General features: G+C 31.6%; 2 protein-coding genes and 1 long non-coding RNA gene across 4 annotated transcripts; 2 read left to right on the plus strand and 1 right to left on the minus strand.

Annotated features, from left to right (window-relative positions):
- Nucleotides 1-4106: 4106 nt before the first annotated feature.
- On the plus strand, nt 4107-11150 carry LOC122607597 (uncharacterized protein At3g17950-like). The gene is made up of 3 exons (XM_043780609.1): nt 4107-4244; nt 4334-4456; nt 10548-11150. The coding sequence occupies exons 1-3, from the start codon at nt 4233-4235 to the stop codon at nt 11016-11018; spliced, it is 606 nt and encodes a 201-aa protein (XP_043636544.1). The 5' UTR covers nt 4107-4232; the 3' UTR covers nt 11019-11150.
- Nucleotides 11151-16873: 5723 nt separating this feature from the next.
- On the plus strand, nt 16874-18390 carry LOC122608193. 2 transcript variants are annotated; one of them, XR_006325184.1, is made up of 3 exons: nt 16874-17198; nt 17303-17611; nt 17724-18390. It is a non-coding gene; the product is annotated as an uncharacterized LOC122608193 (long non-coding RNA). The 2 variants fall into 2 exon arrangements; XR_006325185.1 differs by having other exon boundaries at nt 16874-17184.
- Nucleotides 18391-23876: 5486 nt separating this feature from the next.
- Nucleotides 23877-27274, minus strand: LOC122607441 (putative E3 ubiquitin-protein ligase XBAT31). The gene is made up of 8 exons (XM_043780413.1): nt 26992-27274; nt 26497-26559; nt 26315-26386; nt 26084-26205; nt 25817-25957; nt 25636-25743; nt 25258-25519; nt 23877-24639 (listed from the first exon to the last, which is right to left on the minus strand). The coding sequence occupies exons 1-8, from the start codon at nt 27169-27171 to the stop codon at nt 24253-24255; spliced, it is 1335 nt and encodes a 444-aa protein (XP_043636348.1). The 5' UTR covers nt 27172-27274; the 3' UTR covers nt 23877-24252.
- Between the last annotated feature and the right edge of the window lie 392 nt (nt 27275-27666).

Below are 27666 nucleotides of genomic sequence, written 5' to 3' on the forward strand. Positions count from 1 at the left end.
TAAATTTCATAATATATATCATGAGTATTTATCGAACTAATTTCCCATTTTCATCCAATCAGCCGTGAGGCCCATTCTATATGCAAATTATGAAAACAAACCATAACGGGCCGGCCATATTGGGCCAAGGTAAAGTCAATGGTCGAATTCGGATTCATCTATCCATAATTTTGGTACTATACCCAGATTATCGGCTCTACGACGTGCCCTTCATATTTTCCGCTAGCTTCATTTTGCTTCGACGAAAGTTTGTAACATCTTTTTATATAATAGTAAATACAAAATCTGTCAAAGTATAATATTTTTTTTAGAACAACATTATATCCTATTTCTACTCATAAATATCTGTGTCTCGGGACCCTCAAAAACCTTTCTATTTATCGATCCCGCAAATATGTGAAATATGACTCGAACACAGATTAAATACTCTTAAGGTAAAGAACCTTACAAATGGGCCATCAATTTTGTTTTCATTTAGGCTAACCAACTTTACAAATTTCCTAATAGGCCATAAAAGTATAAATTCGATTTGAAGTTTACCAATTCTAACAAAAAAACAACTTGCAAAACTGTTTAACATTACAAAAGTATCACCTTCCAACAAATTATAGCAATGTGGTTAATGTATTTATTAAACCATGTATTAGAGAAGGAATTTCTTTAATTGGCACTTTAACAATGGACATAATAAGTATGATACATCTAAATTAAAATTTAACATTTTAATTTTTTTTAAAAAGGGATACTTCAGTCTTTTACCAAATCTTGGATATAAATATTTATGGGATTTTTGCATAAATCCCCTTTAAAACTATACTAAGTACATATACACCCAAGCTACAATTAAATTAACAAATATCTCCATTTTATCATATAAATTTACATTTTTATCCAATCATATTTTTTTAATTAAAAATACTTAAATTTTTGATAATTTTTCCCTCTCATTCTTAACCACCATCCATTCAAGATTCATCCAATTCATAACACCTTAATATCTAAATAAATTATCAAATTCAATTCAAAGAGTAATATCTTAAATGGATTAAAGGCTCGTGATCTTTAATATTTTACACGATGTTCCATCTCAGTTCTTTATCCTGCAATTAAACGGACACAGTTATGGGTTGCTATTGTGTACGTGTCTCAATAGTGAATTCCGTACATCTCATAACTATATATGCCTCACTGATAAATGGTAATACGACGTCGATCGGTGAGTGTAATCATATTTGGAACATAACAATTGTATGCTAAGATAATATTTTACACATGCCAATGTTGACACGAATGAACTAGATCAGTTGCTTCTCCATATTCTATATGAACTTAACATATTTGCAAGATCATATATCATGTCCATTTTTATACAACAATATATTCCAAAAAGCGTATATTAAACATAAAAGGATAATGACAAATCAGAATTGTAAAATCAAAAAAGTATATACTACTACTACTGCTACTGCTACTGTTACTGCTACTGCTACTGCTACTGCTACTGCTACTGCTACTGCTACTGCTACTGCTGCTGCTGCTACTGCTGCTGCTACTACTGCTACTGCTGCTGCTACTGCTACTGCTACTACTCCTGCTCCTGCTACTGCTACTACTACTACTGCTGCTACTACCACTGCTACTACTGCTACTGCTACTACTGCTGCTACTGCTACTACTGCTACTGCTGCTACTGCTACTGCTACTACTGCTACTACTGCTACTGCTACTACTACTGCTACTACTGCTACTACTATTACTGCTACTACTGCTACTACTACTACTATAATGACGAACAAGAAAGTGATTAAAATTGTGAAATAAAATAAGTATTAGGATTACCATATAAAAGAGAAAAACAATGATTACAACAATGTATCGGATAGGGTTTGATTAAAACATTTACGTGATTGAAAAACTCTGTACCAATTCTTGAATAATTGTTTAATTGATTGAGAGATTAAGGAGACATATTTAAGAAGACTCAATAACCTAAATCGAGGGATTATTTGGGGCTCAATCTAGAATGGAGGGAAAAGGATATAATGGTCCTAAGATGAGAAATACTAATATTGGGGATATTTGTTAATTTAATTGTAGTTTGGGTGTATATGTAATTAGTATAGTTTTATAATGGATGTATGCAAAAATCCCAATATTTATTTCATTTTAGAACTGGAGGGATATAAATATAACATAGGGAACCTTGGAAACCCACTGGGCTTCTTTTCTTGGATACCTTTCATGTCTTTTCCATCTATAATTCTTTGGTCATGAAATGGGCCATTCAACAGAAAAGTCAAAAAGTAATTAAAATTTCTACTGTATATTCCAACAAGAAATCAAGGATGGTGCTTGACTGCTTGCATAGTCGCATGTTACTGTGAAAACTTGTTCTTTTTAAACAACAATTTATTTCAAGAACGAACGGAGTAACATCTAATTTTAAGGAAAGGGTGAAATGACAAGCTTTGCATCTGAAACAGTAAAAATTTATATTGGCTAATGTAAATCGGTAAGATAAACTAACTTAGTTTTAAATTCAATCAATTCAGGGTGGTTGCGTAGTTACGAGTTACTATGAAAACTTGTTCTTCTTGAGAGACTATTCATTTGGGACAAATATTGGAGTGTTATATATATAGTTAAAAGAAAAAAAAAGGCTGAAATACCACTCATGCATGTGAAAGGTAATTTACTTCGGCTAACGTATAAATTTTTTAAAACATAGTAACTTGGTTTTGAATTCAACCAATTCAATTTTATGTGACTTTTTTATAATGGTAAATTTAGATTCAACGACATTGCTTCTTTAAAATAACTCTCTTCAAATAACTATCTTTTCAAGTTCAAAAAAAAACTATGTAATTTCAGGAAAAATACTATCTCCAACATATAGCATTTTCAAATTCAACCTTAAAGTCTCAATTCTCCTAAGTAGTATTAATACATCTACTCAATTAAATAGTCAACAAACTAACTAATTATAATTATACTAACTAATGGGTATGGGTTATATTCTTTTCTTATTTTATTTTTTTAAAAGGTGAATTTCGCATGAAACTTCGTGTCGTAATTCGACAACGAGAGGTATAGTATACGTTGTTTTAACTGGGCCCGCGCTAGAGAGCTCTCTCGGAGTAGAAATGTTTATTTCAAATATTCAATATGAGAAAACGCCATATTAATCTGTCCGAAAACATGACGATTAATAGGGGTAAACCCCTTATACGATTAATATGGGTTATATAATAGCATAAAGTTAATAGTGAAATTTCATATTTAGAGCAAATATATATTAGCTAGTATCATTAATCATTAGATCGATCAAAAATTGTTATTTCTTTGGCTATTTTAGTTTGGGCTTTTTATGGGATATGTGTGTATTCCGGTGTAAAATATAAATGTACCACCTAATGTCGTTTTTTTATCGATTTTAGGTTTCAATACTTTAACGGTGTATATAGAAGGTTGAGATGTATCCAGTCTTATATATGTAAAGAAATTCTTTCTAAGTTTTATCTAAATAATAAAAAAGAACCTTCGTTTTTGCATATATTCCCACACCGTATATACGTGTATAAATAATGTAATGTGTGTAATGAGACGTGAGAGTAAAATGTTTGAAGTTGAGTGGTTAGGCCGAGAAATATGGTAGAGAACTAAAAATTTTAAATTAGAATGGTGGGAAATGATTGCACTGATTTTCTCTTTCAGTTAAATAAAAGTCTAAAATACATCTTATTTTAATTTTAAAGTCAATACAATAATACATGCTAACCACTTCAAATTAATTTAGAAGGTGAATGCAAAGATATTGTAGGGTAAAGATATATATGCTATAATAAGCGGTGAGACCCTCTTTTTGACCCTCATCATCATTCTATAAATGTCATTGCTTTGCACAACCCAAAAAAAAAACATGATATTTATACAACAAAATTTTAATTATCTAAAATAAAAATATAAACTGTATTACGCAGTTCATATTTGTAGTGTACAACTATATAATAACTAATATTTGTAATAGTAATATCACTTCCAAAAAAAACCATGTGTTTTCAACATGAATCTCTTTGTTTTTTACCCTTTAAAGACCATTAAAATCTAATGCTTTTGGTACCCACTAAACATCAAATGACATGACCATTCTCATCTAAAATAAATTCAATCAGTCCTTCAATTTAGACTCTGAAAAAACAAACAAATCAAGCCTAGTACACAAACACAGGTGCATGGCTCATCAGGTATATATGTCCCTTAAAACCCATGTGGGTATTTCTGGTTATGCATATGGTTCAGTGGGGGTTTCTTGAATTGACTGATTTAACTGCAGGTTGAAGAAGGTGGATGGCCTTTAGGTTTACAGCCTCTGAATATGAGATCTGTCTCATTCAGTACTTTTATTAGTGGTTCTCCTTCATCTCTCTCACATTCTTCTTCAGATTTGGACACTGAGGTATATATATATGTATATCCTATCTATTTGATTACTTTTTTGCTATGAAGCATACACTAATACTGTGAATAAGTATTAAAGTATGTCTAAACTAAGTGTTCAATGTTACTGATATGTAAGAGAATCATTGACTCATTACACTAGTAATTAGAAGACTATTTTGTTTTTTTTTTTCCTTTTAATTTTACAATGTTTTGGGAATCTAGCCTTAAAAAATGAATAGAATTATAAAGTTTCTCAAGATAAGCGGTGTTGTCACCGGATGCTATCACATTGCAATATTAAAAAAAGAGTATACTATATTCACAAATATAACTTAAGAGTATATGTATTTAGTATATGTATTAGTTTGCATACTCTATTTTAAATGTTTATGTCTGATTAGTATAAAACTAATATATAAATGTGGACAATTAAAATGTTGTATTAATTTGTAAATCTCTTATAAGATCGGGCCCTGCCAGCCTTGGAGGCGATATACTTATCGTAACCTTATATAGCGCGTTTTCTAGTCAACTATAAGAATGGTATGTTGTGGTAAATAAATCAAAAATAGTTATAGATCATCTCACTTTAAAAAAAATGAAAAATGATAGATATGACTAGTATTTACTTTTGTCAAACATGCCTAAAAAATTGATGTTAGACATAACAAATCAAACTTTAAAATTAAGAGAAGTATGAATGAAGTTCATATGTCTGTATTAAATTTAAACAAAATTTTAAAACATTAAATTAGTCAACTTCAACCATTTTCGAAAATAACCGTATTTCCACGAAATAGTGTACTCTGCAAATTGCCAAGACATTGTTTTCAGAATTACAGACGTGAAATTACTAAATGGAACTGTATTCTTAAGCTAACTGTTAATACTAGGGGTGGTTGGTTAGATGTATTTAGGAGTGAGGAATGGATATAATAATAAAAGACTATGTTTAGTTAAAAAAAAATAAGTTAATTAATACTAAAAATGGATAATGAGGCATTATAGAGTAATTTGGGGTAATCACAATCCATTACCCACTTTTTAATTTCTCATCACTAACCACCTCCTAATTTTTCTCTCCACTCATTTCCAACAAATTACCTTCTTGTACGTTCTATTCTCATAACATAATAATTAATATTGTTAATCAATTATGGGCATTGTTATTTAATATTAAATTAATATATCTATTAATTAAAAAAAAAAAGAATATGTAAGTCGTAGCAATCTTATATGATACTGATTTCTGATCACCTAAACTTTTTTTTTAATATATATACTATTTTTCTTTTAAAATGTATATATCAAATTTTTATTATATATATATATATATTAGTTAATATTAATTTTGTTACATATATCTTATATATAAAATTTATTAATATTAGATTTTTCTATACTATTATATAAAAGAAATAATACTCTCTCTCCTAAAGTTTTGAAATGTAACCATGCAAATGTATAAAATTGTCCTTCTTCTATTTCAATTCAAATGCATTCATATCTAAACCATCTCACTTTTTCATTTCAATTGATTGCCTAATACATGAATTTTATTAGTTTACGTTGGCTGCTATTGAACCTACATTATCATTGTGGTATCTCGCTTAATTGATTGTTCACTTATATAGTTTCCGGGGCAATCACGACATCAAACACGTTATCAATGGTGTCGCTGCAATGCACGGGAACCATGCTAGTTTATTATAATTAGACAATTATATATACACAATTATATAATATAAAAACTTTTACTAATTGTATATCTATAAATACATCCAACTTAATATATAGGATTACTAACCAAGCATCAATATAATGGAATGCTTTGATTGCATTACTTAGTATTCCCATTATGTTTTCCATTACAATTACCTTATTTTAACCAAGCACCCCCTAAATCAAAGGAGTATCTTACAGTTTTGGTAACAATCGATCATTAGTATAGATGTACGGAAGTTTTATTAAATATTTTGTTAGGAGGATTAATCATTTCCCTTATTATTATTTTTATATCGTATATTTTGTTTTTTTCAAATGTGCAACTTTCTCAAATACCAGACCTCTAGACCTTAATATATACTTCTCTGTCCCATTTTAGTTGTTTACTATTGACTTTTAAAATTTTTTTGCAAAAATTTTGACCGTAAATATTTTTGTTTGTATTATATAATACTTGATGAAAGTTATATCATTGAAAAGTTCGTTTAAAATCAAATATATTTATATATTTTATATCAAGTGTTATAAAATATAAACAAAAATATTTACGGTCAAAGTTGAAACAAAAAGACTTTGAAAGTCAACAATGGACAACCAAAATGGGACGGAGGGAGTATCTTTTTTAAATACCGGTATATACCGACCGGTATTAAATAATGAAAATACTTGACAAAATACCAGAATAGTTGTATCGGAATAGTTTCTAATACCAATATTACGGTAATATCGACTGGTATATACCGATATTTAGAATATTTAGAACATTGACAAGAAAAACGTAGCTCCTAAAAATAATCACCGTTATTCTGAAAATGGCTGAGGCGTTGCTTTTAATTCACATAGATACCCTTTTCTGTACTACAAAAGACTGCTAAGAGTCAGTGATATGTTTCAGCATCTTGGTAGCACTCCTAGGTTAATTTGTAAAATCAATTATTGATTCTCTTTTTCAGTAGTGGAAAATGATACGAGTATTTTTATTTTTTATTTATACCTGGGAGTTGGTCGTAGTTCGTTTAAGCACAACATGTATACAATTTATACAATTTAACACTAAGACTAGTGGTAACTAAAATTTGGTTATGGTAAAAGTAATTTTAAATGCCAAGGTCGAATTATATGAGCAACCACATTATAGATAGAGAAAGTAACTTCAGAAAACTTGTGATTTCGTTGCTCATAGTTACAAACCCAAATAAATTGATTAAAATTATATGTTATAAAATATATTTGGGACAGTCAAGTAATTTTCACTTTAAGTATACTCCTTTGTCATCACGAAGGCTCACTCGTGATGATGTTGGGCTACTAGTAAAATGGGTCGTTGCCCTTAGATTACTAGATTAGTCGGCTCTCATACGTAAGCTAACCCGGGCAAATTGTGTTATGTACAAAGTTTTTTTTTTTTTATGACAATTTATTCAACTTTTAGGTCGTGTTTGGTTCGCAGATTCTGATGGAATTTGATGGAATTGGAATTTTATTTCATTCTTTAGTGCGTTTGGTTGCTCAATGATAAAGGAATATCCTTCCGTTGGAATGTCAACATTCCTTCATTTGATGGAATCTCCATTCCATGGGGATGAGAGAAGGAATCGCATTCCGTCTCTCACTTAAATCTTAAAAAAATGAAAAACATTCCGTCAAATTCCATTCCATCAGATTCCAATTCCTTCAACAGATTCCATTCCTTCTAAAAACATTATGTGAACCAAACGCGCCCTTACTCTTAAATTATACGTTTGTCTGGAAAAAAACTCTAAATCCTTGAAAATGTGTGATGATTACTTGACTAACTTGAACAACGTACAATTGGTAAGATAACTTAATCGCATTTCGTGAGTAAGTATCTGAATAACGCAACGAAATAAAACTAGTGAAGGGTCAAATTACTTGTGTGCAAGTTATTTGAGTCTCTTTCCTGAAAAGAATTTTTGAAGGAATATTTAACATGTGTCTCGTTTGTATACCATGTAATGTATTGAAATTTTAGGTCATTGCACACTTGCATAAATTCTGTGTGATTGCTAGCATAAATTTGTGTGTAATGTTCATGCTGAGCTACTATAGAGTATTACTTGTTTTAAACCGATGGTTATCTATACTACGACACATTTCAAGATTTTATTAGGTGTCTATAGTCTATACTATGACACATTTCAAAAATTTTAATACTGTCATGTTATTATGTCACATTAGTATTTCTTAAACCATCAATTTTTTTTCTTGTTAACTTACATCCCCAATCTTATAAATCTTCCGAGCCTTATAACCATAGGTTCCACTGAACCTTTCAACAAAAAATTAAAAAAATGAAAAATTACTAGGTTCCGCTAGAAATTAATATTAATTCATACTCTCGTTCTTGCTTTTTTATTAAATTTTGATAAGCCTGATAGTGCTAGGTTTCACAATTCTTCTCTCCGTCCATGGTTCAATTACGCATGAACTTGGCGTCTATAGACTTTCAAAAACTTGATAAAACAATAATATAAAATAGTTTATAGGTACGTACACATAACTGACATAAGCTTGAAAATCTTCGATGGACATACATTAAAATGCTCCTAGTTTGAATTTGGATAAAGGTGGAATAATTGATTATAGGTGAACTGGATATCGATGTTTTTAATGAATTTTGAGCTTTAATACCTCAAAGGTGTATAAAGATGTTAAAATGTAGATAGACTGTCTTATCTCTATCTAGGTAGATAGACTGTCTTATCTCTATCTCTAAAAAAAAAAAATCCCTCACAAATTCAACAATTTTCTTATTCATTCATTATATGTACCTAAAATACCCTTAACAATTTCAACCCACACAAATATACGGTCAAACTTTAATCTAATTATCTATCTACATCTATATTATATTATAAAACAAATCGTGTTTTGTTGAATTTTAAGTTTCAATATTCCATAATCATCAAACCCACATTATATCAACAATATATACTACTTACCGCCACCACCACCACGTACCACCCGTCACCACCGCCACCGTCGACGCTAGCACTGTACACCAACATTCGTTACTACTACCGTCGCATGCCGCCACCACCTGTCATCGCCATCACCGCCGCATCGCGCAGGCAGTGGCGGACCCACCTTACAATGAGGGTGGTCCCATGCCCCTCCTCAAGTTTGCTTAATTGTTATAAATTTTTCGTAGTTTATATCAAATAGTTCTATGACTTCTATCCTACGTTTTCAGTTGGTATTTGTTATTGTTATAAAGGGTTATAAAGGGTTTCAGTCCAAGATAAAAAAGAAAAGAATTCCAAGCCCACTTGCTAGTTGAAATATCTGGAAATGGTTCCCTCTTTTACTCTTTCACGTCTTGTAGTACTGTAGGTTAAGAACTTAAGATAGGTTGAATATAAAATAAATCACCAAAAGCCTTTTATTTTATATTTTTATCAAAAGTTCTTATATAGCGCTTTGCATTTTATAAGGATGTTTAAAGAGGTATTTTGTTTTTATGATTCTAAATTTTTAAATAATTTAACAAATGGACTTTTGACTTTTATTTTGAGTTTTTTTAATAATATTGATATTGCTTTAAAACTAAAAAATAGTTTTAATCAACATTTAATTAACTAATGGGCAAATATTATTTAATTATGCATATACTATATGGACTATGAAGTATCATTGTATGATACGATTTTTAATTTTCCTTTTTTATTTTTTTACAATTCGTTAAAGTGTACGTCATAAATGATTGGTGCCCCTTGCGAAAAAATTGTCTGGGTCCGCCACTGCGCAGGTATCTTATAGTTTGTTATCAATTCAAACCACACTCTTTAAAGATGGAATAATTAATTAATACTTTTATATACGAGTGATTGTAATCGTCTTTTAACCGTTTGGCTTATTTGATGAGCATGTCTTCTATTAATGCAACACGACTAAAAATAGTAACCAAATACTTTTTCACCTTGAATATAGTGAATTTCCGACATTTTAATCTTGTAATAATGGAATGCTTTTCAATTGCATTTATTAAGGGAACGCTTTTGAAAAGTATTAAGAGCATTTGGTCATTTGGTGTACCTGCAAGATGGTGTGAGATCGTTAATGTGACCTTCTTGGTCCAAACGGGAATACCACCCCGTCATAAATTCTGATACGTTTAAAGACGGTATCATGAAAAAAAAATCCAAAACAGAGCAAAATTGAAAGATATATAATCCAAAAAGAAAAAATGTTAAAAACTTATATGAAAAATTTTGAAATCTATGAAGAATTTATAAACAAATGACAAAATTTAAATTTTGTGTTAGAAGATTTTTAAAAACCTATACATGATCGGATCTACGAAATATCATGATAAACTTAGGTATTAGCGCAATTCTAAAGATGTTAATGTATTATTGCAGTCCACGGGATCTTTCTTTCACGATAGGAGCATCACTCTAGGAAACCTCTTGGGTGTGTCAAGCATTGTAGAGCTCTCGAGGAGAAGACACAAAACGGTATCAGAATCAGTATCATTAGGAACCAACACAAAATCAAACACGAAATTTAAACCTTGGTGTTTTGGTCTTTGTTTATGCCAAAGAGACAATGATGATGATATCGTCAACACTTCTAATAACAATATTATACCTCTTGGCCATTTTCTTGAAGTTGAAAGAAGGGCGGCTCAAGATATAAATCGACAAGGTCAACATAGTCCACTTATTTATGGACCGGATGAGCTCGCATTGGCTCAACCTTTCGGGGAGTCATTAAACTCCTTATTCTCGGATGGGCAAATCGTGCCTCCAACTATGTCAAGCCAGTGGCCTAATTCGGATACTAGTTATGGGAGAAGAGATGGAAGAGGGTTCATAACTCCATGTTTTTGAAGTTTTTTACGTTTCTTATATTGTTAAAATACTCAAATTCAAGTTACTTTCATGTTTTTTTTTTTGAAGTTTTTTATTTTGTTTGTTAAGAACTTAAGATATGGTGAGCTAGCATCCAAAGTTTTGTTCTCTTGTTTGGGATTTAGTTGCAACTTTTTTTTTTCTTTTCTTGAAAGTGCTTGTTAATTAAGTCAAAGTTATACATGATGATATTTTTTTGTTGTTTTAATTAGTCCCAATTACAATGAATACGTAGAATACCAAAGTCATCGATCTCAATAAGTCCATATCACCATACGGATTAATAAGTTGGATTTGAATAAATCCAAACCTTTCAATAACTTAGGGGGAGGGAGTCGAAGGCTCATCCCACTCATCTTATTCTAATTATCCAATCAAATTACTTTACCTCATTTTAACCCTTCAATATTTTTTCCAACCTTTTTTTAATAACAACCATCACTCTCAACCTTTTCTTCACATTTTAATAATTTATCTTTTACATTATTAACTTTACATAATTAACCCTTTTAATTATTCATAATATTTTTTTAACCTTTTTAAATTTTAAAGTGAGTTTTAAAAAAACTTTTTATTCAACTTATTCATAATAATTCAAGTTATTTACAAAAATACTGAGTATAAATTTAAGTTATTCATAATAATTTTTTTAACCTTTTTAATTTTTAATCATAAGATAAAAAAAACTTTTTTTAACCTTTATAAATGGGTTATTTATTATAAAAAAAGAAACACAAACAGTTTATAATACTTCTTTTTAGCCGATTTACATATCAATCTATAGAGGAGGGGTTATTTGAGAATTTAAAAAAAAAAAAACTCAAGAACCCCTCTCCACCCTTGGATCCAAAAAAAATGGATGGATTAGATTATAAAAATAAAAAAAAAACCCTCCCAATACTAGAGGGGTATTTTTGTCACTCCTTTTTTCCCTCTCTTACTTTACTAAATTAATAGAATTTTATCTAATTCACTAAAAAACTTTTATTTTACAAATCGTAAATCGTTAGATAAAAAGAAAAGCATGGGTAGTCTTAGAATTCCGTCCTCTTTCATTAGAAATGTAATTCGACATACTTTTAACGACTTTTTAAGTTTCGTTTTTTTCCCATCACGTACATCTTACACATGTGTAAGTTATTATTCTTTGATATCCTACACATGTGTAGAATGAACCTTTTAATGATTTTTACTTTTCTTACACATGTGTTGAATGAATGAACATATGTACACAACAATGAAGGTTAAGGGCGAAGCCCCGTCAATCCATGGCGGAGCCATGGTGGCCAAGGGCGGAGCCCGTCAGTCCATGGCGGAGCCATAGTGGCTAAGGGCGAAGCCCGTTAGCTAGATCACCCATCACTAGTCACTCCTATGACCTATCACCCTCTATGACCTATCACCCTATGACCTATCACCCCCACTAGCTTTGGTTTATGAACATCCTTAAGGGCGAAGCCCGTTCCGAATCATAATTTTTGTTCAACCTACACTTGTGTAGGATGAACCTACACATGTGTATGATTAACGTGATGAAAAAAAAACGAAATTTAAAAAGTCTTCAAAAATATATGGAATTGCATCTCTAATGAAAGAGGGCGAAATTTCAAGAGTACACATGTTTTTTTTTTCCGTCTAACGATGTACGGTTTGTGAGATAAAAGGTTTTTAATGAATTAGATATTTTTATTAATTTAATAAGAAGAGAGAGAAAGAGAGAGATGTAGATTTTTTTCATAATGACAATCATGTTCTTCTTGAACTTGATAAATGGAGGGCTAAGATTGGTTCTCGCGTTTCTTTATTTTTTTTAGTGGTTCTCAAAATAACTCACCCATCAGTCTCTCTCTCTCTCTCTCTATATATATATATATATATATCAAACAGTGGCTTCATCAAAACTATCGTATATATCTATCAATCTATAAACATAAAACGGAAACACAAAACAAGTTCGTGGTATAACTCATTCGCACAGAACAGAAACAAAAACAATGGAGCTTTGTCTTTTTTTATATATACAAGAAAAAGCCTTGAAGTTCAAAAAATATACAAAACACCCCCCTAAAAATCTTTCATTTCACCCCCTGCAACGGTCAAGTTGTGCAGCCTTCACCCATCTCCCTGCGAGCTAGAAGCTCGCTCACCCCAGCTCGCAATCGTGGCACCCAGAGACGGAGCCATAAAATGTTTAGCGAGGGGTCAAATTTTATAAAAAAAATTGTCATACTTATAGTATCTGAGAATGTAAAAAAAAATTGGGCTCTAACTCGGAAATAGAAAATGGACCCTCAAATGAATTTCCGTCTTCACAGCGGGTGTAACACTCATATTTAATCCTAGTTTTTTTAATAAATAAAAACCACACATGTCGCGTAAGATCTTTTTAAATGAAAATATATACAATCATAATGCAAGAAACCCAAAAAATATATCTTTTATGAAATAATTGGCTTGTATATATATCTTTTCTACATAACTATAATAATTTGAAATAAAATAATTTTGTCACAAACACCTACACTATTAATGTATTACAACATTTATATACCCAAACAAAGAAAAATTTTTCTTTAACCTTTTTTCAATTTTTATATTAATAATTAAAACAAGTTTTTTATTCTCTCAATTGAGAGATCTATCTCAAAATTAATGTTTCTATGACCAATTATTTGTAAAGAATAAGTTTATGATAACGAAGATAATATTTGTATGTATTTCCTATTTATTTTTTCTTACTTAAAAAGATTTACAAAATACCGTTTAAATACTAAAAGATTACATTGTACCAAAATTGAAGTGGGGACAGCTGACCCCGCTGCCCCCATAGTAAATCCGTCCATGATGGCACCCGAAGCTCGCTGCAGCCCTCTCCATCTCGCACGTGAGCTCGTAGTCGACTCCCTCCCCCTTGGGGCTAATTAAACTATGATCATTCCCGACTACTTAATTCAATATGTCAATCTTATTTTCTGCTTCTTCTTTTTTAAATTTATTATACGGAGTATCTTTATATTTTTTTTTTCTAACAAACTACTAAGTACTGTGTATAAGAGTATTTTCTTTACACTTGGCCGTGTTTGAAAAGGTTAGCTAATCAGTAATCACACTTGTTATAAATGTATAGGTTTTACATAAACATATAGGTTTTACAAGTCCACATGATGGGTAAGAAAAGTAAAATCAGGGAGATACAGAGAACGTACGTAGCAAAGAAAATACGTTTTCTTAGACGATAATTTTGAGTTATTTTGTTTAAAATTGAATTCTTCTAAGTTCTAAGCATGGTCAGATCATGTTATGCAATAAATGAACCGTCTTTTTAGATATAACGAAAAATTGACATATATGACATGTTTTCTACATGTTAACCAAGTCTTTGAGGCTATGGCTAACAAGATTCTTAAAAGTTTAACTATAGTAAATAGATTGTGACTGGTCGGTTTTGTTCAAGTAAAATTTTTGTGACACCTAAAACTCGTTTGGTTAATTAGATGTTAATTATACATATAAAAACAATAATATCTAACGTCTTAATTAACTTTATTAAAATAATTAGATGTTATTAAAACTAATGGTTGTTTCTGTTAGTATGTAAAATTGTAAATTCAACCAAGTGAACACTTTTAGATAATTTACATTTAAATGAGTAGATGTATTATTTTTATTCTATTTGGAATGGTAAAAGAGTAGACATTATTAAAGGTGAAGTATACCACTTTAACTAAAAGTAGACAAAGTAGATTTCAATCAATTTGTACTCCATCAGTTCTATACCTTTCAAATAGCGTACTAGCAAACCAAGCAGTCATTTTGATGTTTGATAAATTAAAGTTTTGTAATCAAAAAATCAATAAGATTCAAAAGTGGTCAAGATACATTAACTAAGTACACTGATTAAACTTGATCGCTTCCAATGTGTAATCTAATTAACTTCGTCGGATTTAATTTTCACCCGAATTGTAAAAGAGTATAACTGATCGTAAAAGTTATTAGTAGTATATGTTGTTTAAACTCTCACATTACCAGGCTTTTATGTGAGTTTAGTTTATCTCATTTACAAATTTAAATGGCATATAGCATGTTCAAATAATCAAATTGAAAAATCAATTTCTTTGAAATAGGAAATATATTAGATTTTAGACATGTGTCCAACATTGAACACGGGGTTTACGATAATATTAATATTATATTTTCATACATTTAATTCATAAAAGCTTATAATTTTGAAGATATACGTTTCTAAGTGTTATAATTTGCAAGTTGTAGTACAATAATTACATGTTCGTCACTGTCATTATTAGCTTATAATGATGAAATTGTTTCTCATAGTCATTCCACAAGACACATACAACAATAATTAATCTATTCTAAATTTTTTCGAAACCTTATTATGATTAAAATTAAAAATTAAAATATAAACATATTTGTGATCCAATACTTCAGATTCAAGTATATAAATTTGATTATGATGCAGACTCATAACACGAATAGGTTTATTATTAATCATATGTCCTATGATAATTAGATAACAATTAGGATTGTTTTCATATTTTTTGAGAACAATTAGAAATCTTGATTAGAGTGAGAATTGTAACTTTAAAAAATTAAAATAAATACATTTTGTAACTTTTTCTATATATAAGAAATTTAAATTTTTAATTGAAAACTACTTTTAAACTTTGTCACCTCAAAAGGGAATGTGGGATGGGCCCATGGGTGTTCAAATTCATGTATGGAGCTTTCGACATCGAATTACTTGTCTATAGAAGAAAAGTCTTCAAACCCATCTCGTTTTGGACCCACATAGAGGTTAAGGTGGCTCCTTCAAAGTTGAAATAAATTATAAACTTAAAAGTTTGAATAACAGAACCTTCAAATTTCTTTTATCAACAACGAGAAAAAGTACCGAGATGGTAGCGGTAATAGGTTATAGGATATGATAAGTCATAGAGTGTGATAGCCAAATACTTTAGTTGTACGGGCTTCGCCTTCGGATTTAAAAATTCGTCGAAAGTATATCGAATAACATCTCTAATGAAATAGCACGAAATTTAAGAACACCCATATAATTTTTATAATTTATCGATATACGGTTTTTGAGATAAAAGATTCTGAATGAATTAGAGTAATAAAATGATATATGAAGAAGAGAAAAAAAAATGAGTTGTTGAGATTTGAGGAGAGAGGAAAAAAAATGGTTGTGATTTAAAGGGTATTATAAGTATATTAAGTAGAGATGTTTAAATTAATAAATAAAAAAGATGGATATATTAAGTATTTAAAATCCTTAATTAAGATTTTTTAAAATGGTATTCCTCCTCTATAATGTATTATAAATTATAGATAAGCGAAACTACGAGTTTCATTTATCGTTTATTTTTATTTATACCATATATTATGGGAGTTAAAACTTTTTGTCGATAAAAAAAAAAAAGTTTTATATACCATGAATTCAAAAGCCATTATGTACAAAAATTTACCAACAATCAGTTTGGCGTAAACAATAATATAAGGATATTGTTGGAATGAATTGGTTAACCATACAACACATGTTCAAACCTGATGAGCTTAGCCATAACGAGGAACATGGTTCGTCAATCGGCAAACAACGATAACATCGCTGCTACCATTCGGTTAGGGTCTTCTGTAAAGAGAGATCGGGGAAGTTCACAGAGTGATAGAGAGTTCATCCGTTGTGGTTGGGGCCCACAACGGTCAAAAATTTGATCGTTACCTTGTTTTTTTAAAAAATAAAAAATTTGGCCCTTTTTCAAACCATTATCACTATAAATACCCACATAACTATTAAGAAACACTATACAAACCATGGATCCAAGGAGCGTTAGAAAATACACCACCCCAACAAATAATCGGGGTACACACTACTATCCGTAACAAACCTCCTTTGCCAACCAATACTATTCTCAACCACCTCCGAATGAATATTCTCAAATCTCAACCACCATCCCCTTACGTTCCATAATCGCTTCTTCACATTACGAGTATAGTATGGATCCCCTTCCTCGGCCATTGATTGCCCAACTCTGCAGCTTTTCTAGGACTGTCGAGTTTCAACCATTCAAGGATGGTGATGATGACTTTATGGACGAGTTTGTAGCCGAAACTCAACAACAACCAACTGGTTTTTTTAATAATGTTACTTTTTTTTTTATCTATGTACTTACTTTATTATTAATAATGTTTATTTTTTTATCTACGTAATTAGTTTATTATTAATACTTATATTTACTTTCATGTAGATTTGGATCAAGAAACGAAGATGAGGATGTTTAAGAAGTTGATATGTGCGGGTAGAAAAAGGCATTTGACGGGAAGCAAAAGCATGCAAATTGGCCACCGAAACAAGAGGTGGAGTTGGCACAAGTATGGATTCAAATCTCAGAATGTAAAAATTTCAGAATGAGCAAATGGCGGATTACTATTGGAAGCGGGTTCTCGAGCATTACACACATACTATGGGTTCCACATCGTGAACCATTCATGGTTTGACGGCGAAGTAGAAAACAATGAACGCCGCCATGGATCTCTTCAACGGATTGTATATCCAAGTAGTATAATTTATATACTTTTGCTATCTATATACTTATTTATACACTTATGTTATTTATACTTATGTATATACTTTTGTTATTTTATATACTTTTATCTTCAATTTTGTAGAAACATGCTAAGGTTAGTAGGTGTAACGACTTGGACATTATGGAATCGCTCTGAAGCACTACAAGACTCGGACAAAGAAAGATTATGGTAATATGCCGGCATGCAAGGTGGTGAAGGATCACGACAAATGGGTCGGGCAATAATGTTTTCAAGATTGTAGGCATAGGAGGTTCGACTAGCGCTTCTTCAAAAAAGAAGTCGGGGAGTATGAATTGGCCAGCAACGACAACATTCTTCCCGACATGAATGAAGACCCCTCTCCCATTGAATCAAGAAAATCAAAAATAAAAGCAAGCTGCATCCTCTTCCTCGGCCCACAATGTGACGATGACATTAGCTCCTACGCAAATTCATTTTAGGACCTAAAACGCGAGAATGATCAATTTGCAGCAAAATTTTGGGCTACACAACTCGATGCGGTGAAGATGAAGGTTCGAGCACATCACCGATATCTCTATGCCAAAAAAACGTAAACTTACCAATAAGTACGGATGACAATGTAACTTTTAAGTTTTAGTTCTTTATTTTTTTAGGAACTTGTTAAATGTTTTGTTTTTTAGTCTTAGATTAAAAAAAATTTTAAGAAAAGTATTTAGGAAGTGTTTGTGTTTAGTGTTAAATGTATTTTTTATATATTTTTTAATGAAATGTTATGTTTCTAATGTCATGTCGTTGGTGTTTTTTATATATTAGATTTAAATGAAATAAAAAAGATGATGTGGAAATTGAAAAAGTTTTGTGAAGTTTGGTGAAATTTGGTAAAAGTTTAGGGTGAATTGAGACATTGAATAATGATGATATGGTATTTCTTTGACCTGGACATAGTGAGTTTGGCTACTTAGCAATTTATGCATTTGGTTTGCTAATAGAGTGGCCTTTCGTTATTATATTATCCCGAATTACTGAGTTTTACTCGTCGGCAATAAAAAATAATAATTTAACCAGTGCTTGTCCAAGCCTATGGTAAAATCATATAATGTTGTAATGTAACTTTTATATCTATACTGAATTATGCTTTACCTAAATCCAAATTAGCAATTTCGCAAGGGACGAATCATGGATACTAGACCAATTGATTTATAAACGATAACGATTAGCAATTTATGATTCTGATATTAATTAGAGAATAAAAAATTGAAGAACGAGAACCAATCTCAACAGACATTTGATTCCGTTTGCCTCCATACGAGCTTTAGTACGTGTTGGCTGTACATAACAAAAGATGATTGTGCACATTTAATTAGAGTATTCACACCATTTTAGCCGGTGAATGGCCGATTGTAGAAAAAGTCAAGTGGTGCGTCGCATTTTACCTTATTTCGTGATTGAAAAGGATTATTCATATATACTATACAGTACCAGGATCGGTTTGGGATCTAAAGACTATTTGGGACCGGGATGACCTTTTGATTCGATACAGACGAAATACCAAGCTAATTGTCTCTGCTTCTCATAACTTAAACCTTTCTTATATATTTAACTTTTATAAAAATGTTTGATTCGGACAAATATACCGTTACTATAGTGATGTGATCGATGCTACACGGTTTAACTAGCCTTCATCAACATAGTTCTCTTGGCCCAATTCTAAGTTGCCACAACGAAAATGTACGTCGATCTTTTAGTATGAGGTGTCTAAGACTGTTAATCCACGGTCCAGACATATAAAGACACCCTAGCTATGTAGAAGCAAAATCGTCTATATTCATTTAATATCCTCAACTTTATATGCGAAAGAAAATGTATACCTCCGCAAAGTCTAAATTCATCATAACCGTCTTTTGAAGTTGTATTGACATAATAACGACCCTAGCAAGTTATTGATATCCACAATTTGACATATAAGGACAATAGTATTAAAAGAGGTGTCCGTTATCTATTAAATTATACCTTCACTATCTTGAATTAACTTTCATCACATACAGATGCACGATCTAGAACATGTAATATACAATGTTCAAAAAATAAATAAATTGTAAAACAATAGTACAATTTATCGGTGTATAAGGGCTCCATGGTCATAAAATCATAAGTGTTTGTAGCTCGAGTTTTCGATCTTGCAACATTTTCATGGAACGAATAAGCAATCTCATTTTTATGCAGGTGGGCGATATAGATCACCAAATTGGACTTGACCAAATCGGATAATTTCTTTTACTTTCCTATATATCGTGCATATAATCGTATATATTGTTTGTAGGATAATAGATGGCGGTACTCATTGACGGAGCCAACAAGGAGGTTTGGCCGCTGTTTGGCCTCCTCAATCTTTCATTGCAAGTTTTTGTATAATGACCATTACTAAAGAAAAGGATTTTAGCAATCAGGCATCTCCTAAATCCCTCACTCGATTGATCTTCACATTTGGCCCCTCTAAACATAATACCTAGCTGGCTCTGCTTTTGATGGTATTAGAGCATGTCTTTTTATAAATTTTATTATTAAAGATATGTCGTCTAATACATTTAAATTTACTTGATGAAAGATCAAAACTTATTACGAGTAGTATTTTGTTTTCTTTCATATTCTTAAATTAATTCTCAAAACAACATTTGCTTATATTGGATACAAATTTCTTACATATGACTATTACCTAACCGTGCCTACGTATAGTTTTCTAACATATGTTGACACATACGTGTCTTGGGTTTCTTCTTCAAAATGAACTGAGACGTCCAAGGACCACAATTTCTTGACTAGTGTCACATTTGAAAACAATGGAAATTGAGGGGTGTCAAAAGGCAATCAAAGGTAAAACCCCACAAAACGTCAGTGTCTTGTTATTTCACCCCCACAAGTCAGACGAAAATTACAATTTGGTCCCCTAAAAATATGACCCAATCTCACTTGTCTTCATACATAAGAGGAATGAATACATGATGATCGTACAACAAATTATTGAAACCAACCAACAGACAGTGATCACATGACCAACCAGCAACCTCACACTTGTAGATACCATGTAATCAAAACTGTAAAATCATTGCAAAGAATTTGCACATCATGCTGTAAAGTTTATACAATACTATTGAAGTAAGCACGGTGAAGTGAAATTCTTTTTCATTTGCTTTTCTTTTTCACCCTTATGCTTTAAAATAATGAACCTTTACTAAAATGAACAAAAAACAATTTGTTACTAGGTTTGATTAGTTAAGTTGGTTTTAGCAAGTAAACTAATTCTGTTAAACACTAAACATGTACACTTATTTGGTTTTTCAATCAGTGACGGATCCAACATCGTGGAGGGAGGGAAGACCAAACTCAATCGGCCAACTCAAACCAGTCCAAGCTAAATAAATTAAATAGATTATTTACTTGAATCATTCAGAAATAAAAAAGAAGCCACCCTCAAATTTAAAAAGAAACTAATATTAAACTTTTAATCTTGTTATTAAAATGAAAAACAGTTTATGCCCCCTCATTAAAAATTCTAGCGTCGTCACTGCATTTCAGCTCAATTTCTTCCATACCTTTTGATCAAAATAGAATAACGAAGTTACATCATCCATTCAACCGTCACATCAAGTCAATGATGTCTAGTCTAGCTGGTCAGAGGCACTTTCTGTTTTACCTAAGGTCTTGAGTTCAATACTTAGAGTTGACAAACCATAGGGTTTTCCCTCTGAATATTTGTAACGGCCCATAGAAATATATCATTGTCTAGGGTACGTACAAGGTTCATCATTATACGGTGGCCCTGGTGTCGTATACCGACTGAACCTTTGGAAAAAAGAAAACCGTCCCATCAGAACATTACCGCATCCATTACAACACTAATTATATCATTATTAATATTGGACCGTTATATATATTATATATGTATTAGTTTATAATATTTCATAAGTTCGAGTTAGTCGAATTAAATAAATTCAAGGTAGTCAAAAGTAATTTGTAATTCTATAAATTGATATTAATGAGAAGAAAAAACCCTAAGGAATTTATTGTCTACACTTGTTGCTTACACTGATGATGACTGGGCTGGTTGCACAGACACTAGGCGTTCTACATCCGGGTATTGTGTGTTTCTAGGGGACAATCTTCTTTCTTGGTCCTCTAAACGCCAATCAGTTATTTCTCTATCTAGTGCTGAGGCAGAATATAAGGGCATTGCAAATGTTGTTTATGAGTTATGTAGGATTCGCAATTTATTGCTCGAGCTCGGCTATCCTTTTTGTCGAGCCTCCTTGGTGTATATCGATAATGTTAGTGACATCTATCTTTCTGAGAATCCGATCCAGCATCAACGCACTAAGCATATCGAGATTGATATTCACTTTGTTCGAGAGAAAGTTCAACATGGTCAAGTTTGTGTTCTCCATGTTCCGTCTCGGCATAACTTCTCAGACATTTTTACCAAAGGGCTACCGCGTGTTTTATTCGTTGATTTTCGGTCCAGTCTTAGTCTTCGGAATCCTCTGCCTTAGACAGCCGGGGGAGGGGGGTATATTAGACCGCTATATATATATATATATATATTATGTATTAGTTTAGAATATGCCATAAGTTCGAGTTAGTCGAATTAAATAAATTCAAGATAGTCAAATGTAATTTGTAATTCTATAAATCGATATAAATGAGAAGGGAAACCCTAAAGGATTTATTATCATCTTACAATTAAGTTTCGTTATTTGTTTTAACATAGTTTGAATGCTCCACTTTATAAACTTGAAAAACAAGTTCAGGGGACAACCTGAGGTACCAATTCCTTTGTTTATATTGTTGGAACCACGAAGTTGTGACCTTCACCGATCATATATCAGTCCGATATGATAATTGACAAATAATTGAAATCCTTATGTCGGTAAATATACGATGGGCGTATTTACCATTAATGACATAATATAGGGTTTCACATTAGGTGATTAGAATTAAAGAGGTTTATAATGCACATGACATAAAACACCAAGGGGGCTAAGTGTAAATGTTATATATATAAATATAACATAATTAATCATCATTAGTGACTAATGAATCACTAATCACGATTCTCCCCTTAATTGTGTGTGTATTTTCTCTCTAATCTTCTTCCCCATCTAATCTATAATCACCTTAATTTGGGAACCAATCTTAATGACAAGAATGCTGAATCAACTAACAGGTTCCTCAGGATCTTCAGGTTAGTAATCTTAATCATGTTTACATTATATTTATTAATACGAATCATTATTTTTCCAACATATATAACAAAAACTTGGATACTCGTTCAAAAGCCAAACAAAATTTTTTATTAATATAAAACAAAAATTATTAGTGGATAAAAGTCTAATTATACTTCAAATTATTCAACAAACCAAGTGACATGCACCATCAACTACTATTAACTAAATATCTGGATTATATAAAACAATAAAAGGTACGCTCTATAGACGCTCGTTCAAGACCGATGATGTTTTAATGTTTGTTGACATGGCACTTGTATCACAATCCCAAATGAATCAAGACTTGTTTACATGTGTTTCCATTTCATTAAGCTTGTCACATCTGACTCGTTCACATTTAGCTTTAAGAGAAAAATTGGATGGATTAAAACCTTTGAATTAAAATTAAAACTATGATTCAAAACTCATTTTGAATTTTGATCATTGATTTTACTTCAATGACAATTTTACTAGTAAGGTTGATTTAAACTTTAGAGTATTTCAATCTATAATCCCCACACTATGCTTACCTTTCTTACTCGTATCGTCTTCACTATAAACTATTTTCAATTTTAACATCAAGTATATCATATGAGATATTTACATACAGAAAATACCTCCTTGTCTCAATTGTATATCCATGGATTATAGATGATGTTATTGGTGTATCAAATATATTAGTTAATATATCTTCTTACATATAGATCTATCTTATTTCAGATATTTATTAGAACCACTAAAATATTAAATTGCCAAATTGAGTCATTACACTCTTGACCTTAAATGGAGTTGGAATTTTTTTGTAACCTATATTATACGTGTATATATATATATATATATGCTGATGATGTTTAGCTTATCACAACTTATTTTATTTGATGTTTGTTTTCTATTTTAATATTTCATTATATGTCGACCATCATTGATTCATTGTTATATTATATTGTAGTTTGTTATACAACTTCTAGATAACAATTGTCAAAAAACCATTTGCAAATAAACATCTACACTAAAATATTCTAACAGCAAAATTACTTTATTACAGTATCACATACTATCACACTCCATAACCATGGAAATTGAATAAAAAGGTGGGGTTCAATTTACCACTCACCTTTGTTTTTTACTGAAGCATTACATAGATGAATTTGAATTTTTCTAGCCTCAAGTAACAAAACTAAAAAGTAAAAAAGAATACTCTTTTAACAAGTAACTAAACAAAGGCCCCCCAATGGAACCTTTTACTTCTTCAAGTTGAAGTAAAAACACAACAAACAATACTACTCACCATATCCTTTTGCTTACTGCCCAATCAACACATTTTTGAAGCTTTGATCTTTCTATACATGATGCCCAATCGGGCCCGGACCAATCTTGACCCCGTTCTTTTTTCATGATTTGTCACATTCATTGTCAACAGAGACCCGACCCGAACGGCCCACCATTTTCCCAAATGAGGGTACAGCCGATAACCCCCTGAAGCTGCTACTTCCCTCGCTCAAGTTTTGTGACTTTCTTGATTTACGTAGCTTAGGAGAGGAGTAAAGGTCGAGTTCTTGGTCAGCAGAACTGACCTTGACTTTTATGACAGTTAGTCGTGCTATACTGCTTCTGCAAAACGGGCAGATGGGTATGGGTTGAATTGCTGTGGTCGGGCTTGGCTTGTTATGGCAGCATAATGAGAGTGTACATTGAGCACACATTTGGTGACCGCAATCTTGAACCTCAATCGCGCATAGCTGGTCAAAGCATATGCAACATAAGTGTGAATCACTGGCCTGCAATAAGAATTTTTTTTAAAAGTTAGTTATGGAATAAAAAAGTTCTTCATTAAACTAAGTTAAACCAAATGTAAACAGATGTGTAAAGTCAACAAAAATATCTACCGATCAAAAGTCAAAAGTCATCAACTATGACCATTTCAACTTATAACAATCCAAAAGCCTTTATATTTCAATACAACTTTCCATTCCCTTATGTCTTTATGTATTTGTTTACTGTCTCTTATTATTGACTTTTTGGAGGGTTTGAAACGTGCATTTTGAAAGTGATTATACTAACCGTCTCGAGTGAGACTTAAAAGGTCACCCCAAATACCCCTAGACCAAAGGCACTTGCTTAGTATAACAAGCAATACATTGACAGATGGGCAATTGGCATATGTTAATTTTTATAAGGGATTGTAAAAATAAGAAGAGACTGTAAAATAAGAGTTGAGGCTTGTTACAGTAGGCTGAAAGAAAGGGTAAATAGGTGATCTTAAACCGATATCACATTTCGTTCAACCAAGCATCAAAATTTGTAATAGCAAATCTTTCACAATAATCATATAATCACAATCAAACACAAAACTAGACAACCTCTAAAGTTTAAATGAAAAAGTTCAACTGAATTACCTCTGAGATGTTATCATCCATGCCCGTGGTATCAGAATGGGCTGGAGATGACACCGAGAAGCCGGAACCCTTCAAAATGTTTCTCTCTCTTTCCTTGTTAACCTCCATTAGAGCTTGCTCTAACAAAGCCTTCGCATCTTGATTAAGCTCACTAATGAATTTCAATGGTGATGGCCACACTAATGGTGCAGCAGATGAAGGGTTTAGTAACGCTGCACAAGCCCCATAATTGTGTTTCAATGCAACCATATACGGGATTCTCCTGTTATTAGTATAAAAATCAGTATCAATTGCAGGACTTTCGACCAGGATATAGTGATAGACACAAACATAAGATTGAATAACTGAATAGTGTATATATGAAACAAAAAAGATTACCCAGATGCGTCTCTAAGATATCGATCTGCACCCCAAGCTAGTAATTCTCGAATGCAGTCCATTGAACCTCCTCTTGCAGCCAAATGAAGTGGAGTACTACCAGCAAGACTGGAAAATGATATCGATTAGCAGATACAAATAGAAAAAAATTTATACAGAAATTTCTTGAAGTAATTATTACCCGTGTCCACCAGTGGAAGCACATACAAGAGCTCCATTGTCAAGAAGTATATGAACACATTCGGGCCGTCTTTGTCTGGCAGCTAGGTGCAATGGTGTCGCCCCTTTACCATCTCTTATATTGACAAATCTTGAAAACCCCCTGAAAATCAATATTCCCAATTCAATTTATACATTTTTTAAAGATTTAATTTCTAAAAAAAGTCGTATCAAGTATTAAAAAAAAGAATGGATTTGCTAATAAATAATGAATCTAAAGGCAACCCACCATGACACCGCAACATGTGAGGTCCGGGCAGAGGAAAGAATGGTTTGGAGACACTCAGAATGACCATAATAAGCAGCATAGTGCAAGCATGTTCTTGCATTTAGTGAATCAAACATCAATATCTGTCATATTTGGAAAACATTATCACTCATTTCTCCTTTGCATATTCTAACAAGATCCTATTTTAACAATCTTAAATAACTTGTATTGAAATGAAAGAATCTAACATACATTTGCACCAGCTTGAATTAACTTTTCAACACAAGATAGCTTCCCATGCATTGCAGCCAACATCAATGGAGTCTAAAATACCATTTAATCAAATCAATAAATAAGTATTCAAAAATAGAAAAAAAATTCCAGTAACTTCAAATCAATCAATCCTATACAACACAGAAATTAAAAACACACACCTGTTTGTGCCTATTTACAGAATCAAGATTCACTGATCCATTCTCCAAAAGCATAGAAACAATCTGCAAAATGATCAACACCCATCAATCAAATCACCCAAAAATCATAACTTTTTTTTTTATTAAAGCACCAAACTTTATCACAAAAACATCATGTATTTGGATACAAACATAACAATATGAACAAAAACTAAAATTTCTATTCATATATCACACAAAAAACCAATATAAAAAATCACCCGTTAATCAAAATGATCAAAGATCAAATCCTCATACAGTAAAACACCAAAATTGAACATAAAAAAATCAATATTTCACAAAAAGATTGAAATCCCATTTCACATATCACACTAAAAAACAAAATAAAAAACACCCATAAATCAAATTGATTAAAAATCAAATATTTTTACAGTAAAGCAACAAACTTTAACATATATACATACATATACATATATCTATAATATCAGGAAATGGAGAAAATCTTGAAAAACCAACCTCGATCTGGCCATTAGCAGCAGCAATATGTAAAGCAGAATGGCGATCATAAACAGTAACTTTCTTAACAAGATTTGGGTTACTTTCTAAAACTGTTTTCACAGTTTGTATATCACCATACTGTACTGCAGAAAATAAACCATGTTCATCATGTATCTTGCAGCTAAGATTTTGGCCCATTATGATGATGGTTTACGGCGGAGAGTCGCCGGAAACAGCCACCGGAAAAAGGGGGATGGTGGGAATGGGGAAAGTGGAGTTGAATGGCTGCGTTGTATTTAAGTAGAGAGAGGGGTAAAGATATTGAAGGAAGGTGGGAAATAAAACGGGCAGGTGCGATGAGTAAACGACTGACAACGGGCAGGTGTCAGTATATTACGGGCAGGTTTTGAGATTCCAAAATTAGTGTTGCGGGGTCCTCCGTATATCACTTGTACCTTGCCTCACAATACATTTTTGTTTGTCGCGAACTAGTGAATATACGAGTATATAATACTCGTAGTAAAAATATATGAATAAAAAATGAATATACAAAATGTATAATTTATGGTGAATTGGTGCTAGATAGAATATAGATATAACTAAAGTTAAACTTGAAAAAGAAATGGTTATAGTAACGTCTGTAGAAAAACTAACGTGTTAACCAGTCGAATGGATTTTACAATTTCGTCAATT

This window comes from Erigeron canadensis, chromosome 7 (genome assembly GCF_010389155.1).
Source record: "Erigeron canadensis isolate Cc75 chromosome 7, C_canadensis_v1, whole genome shotgun sequence".
In the NCBI taxonomy this organism is placed as follows: Eukaryota; Viridiplantae; Streptophyta; class Magnoliopsida; order Asterales; family Asteraceae; genus Erigeron; species Erigeron canadensis.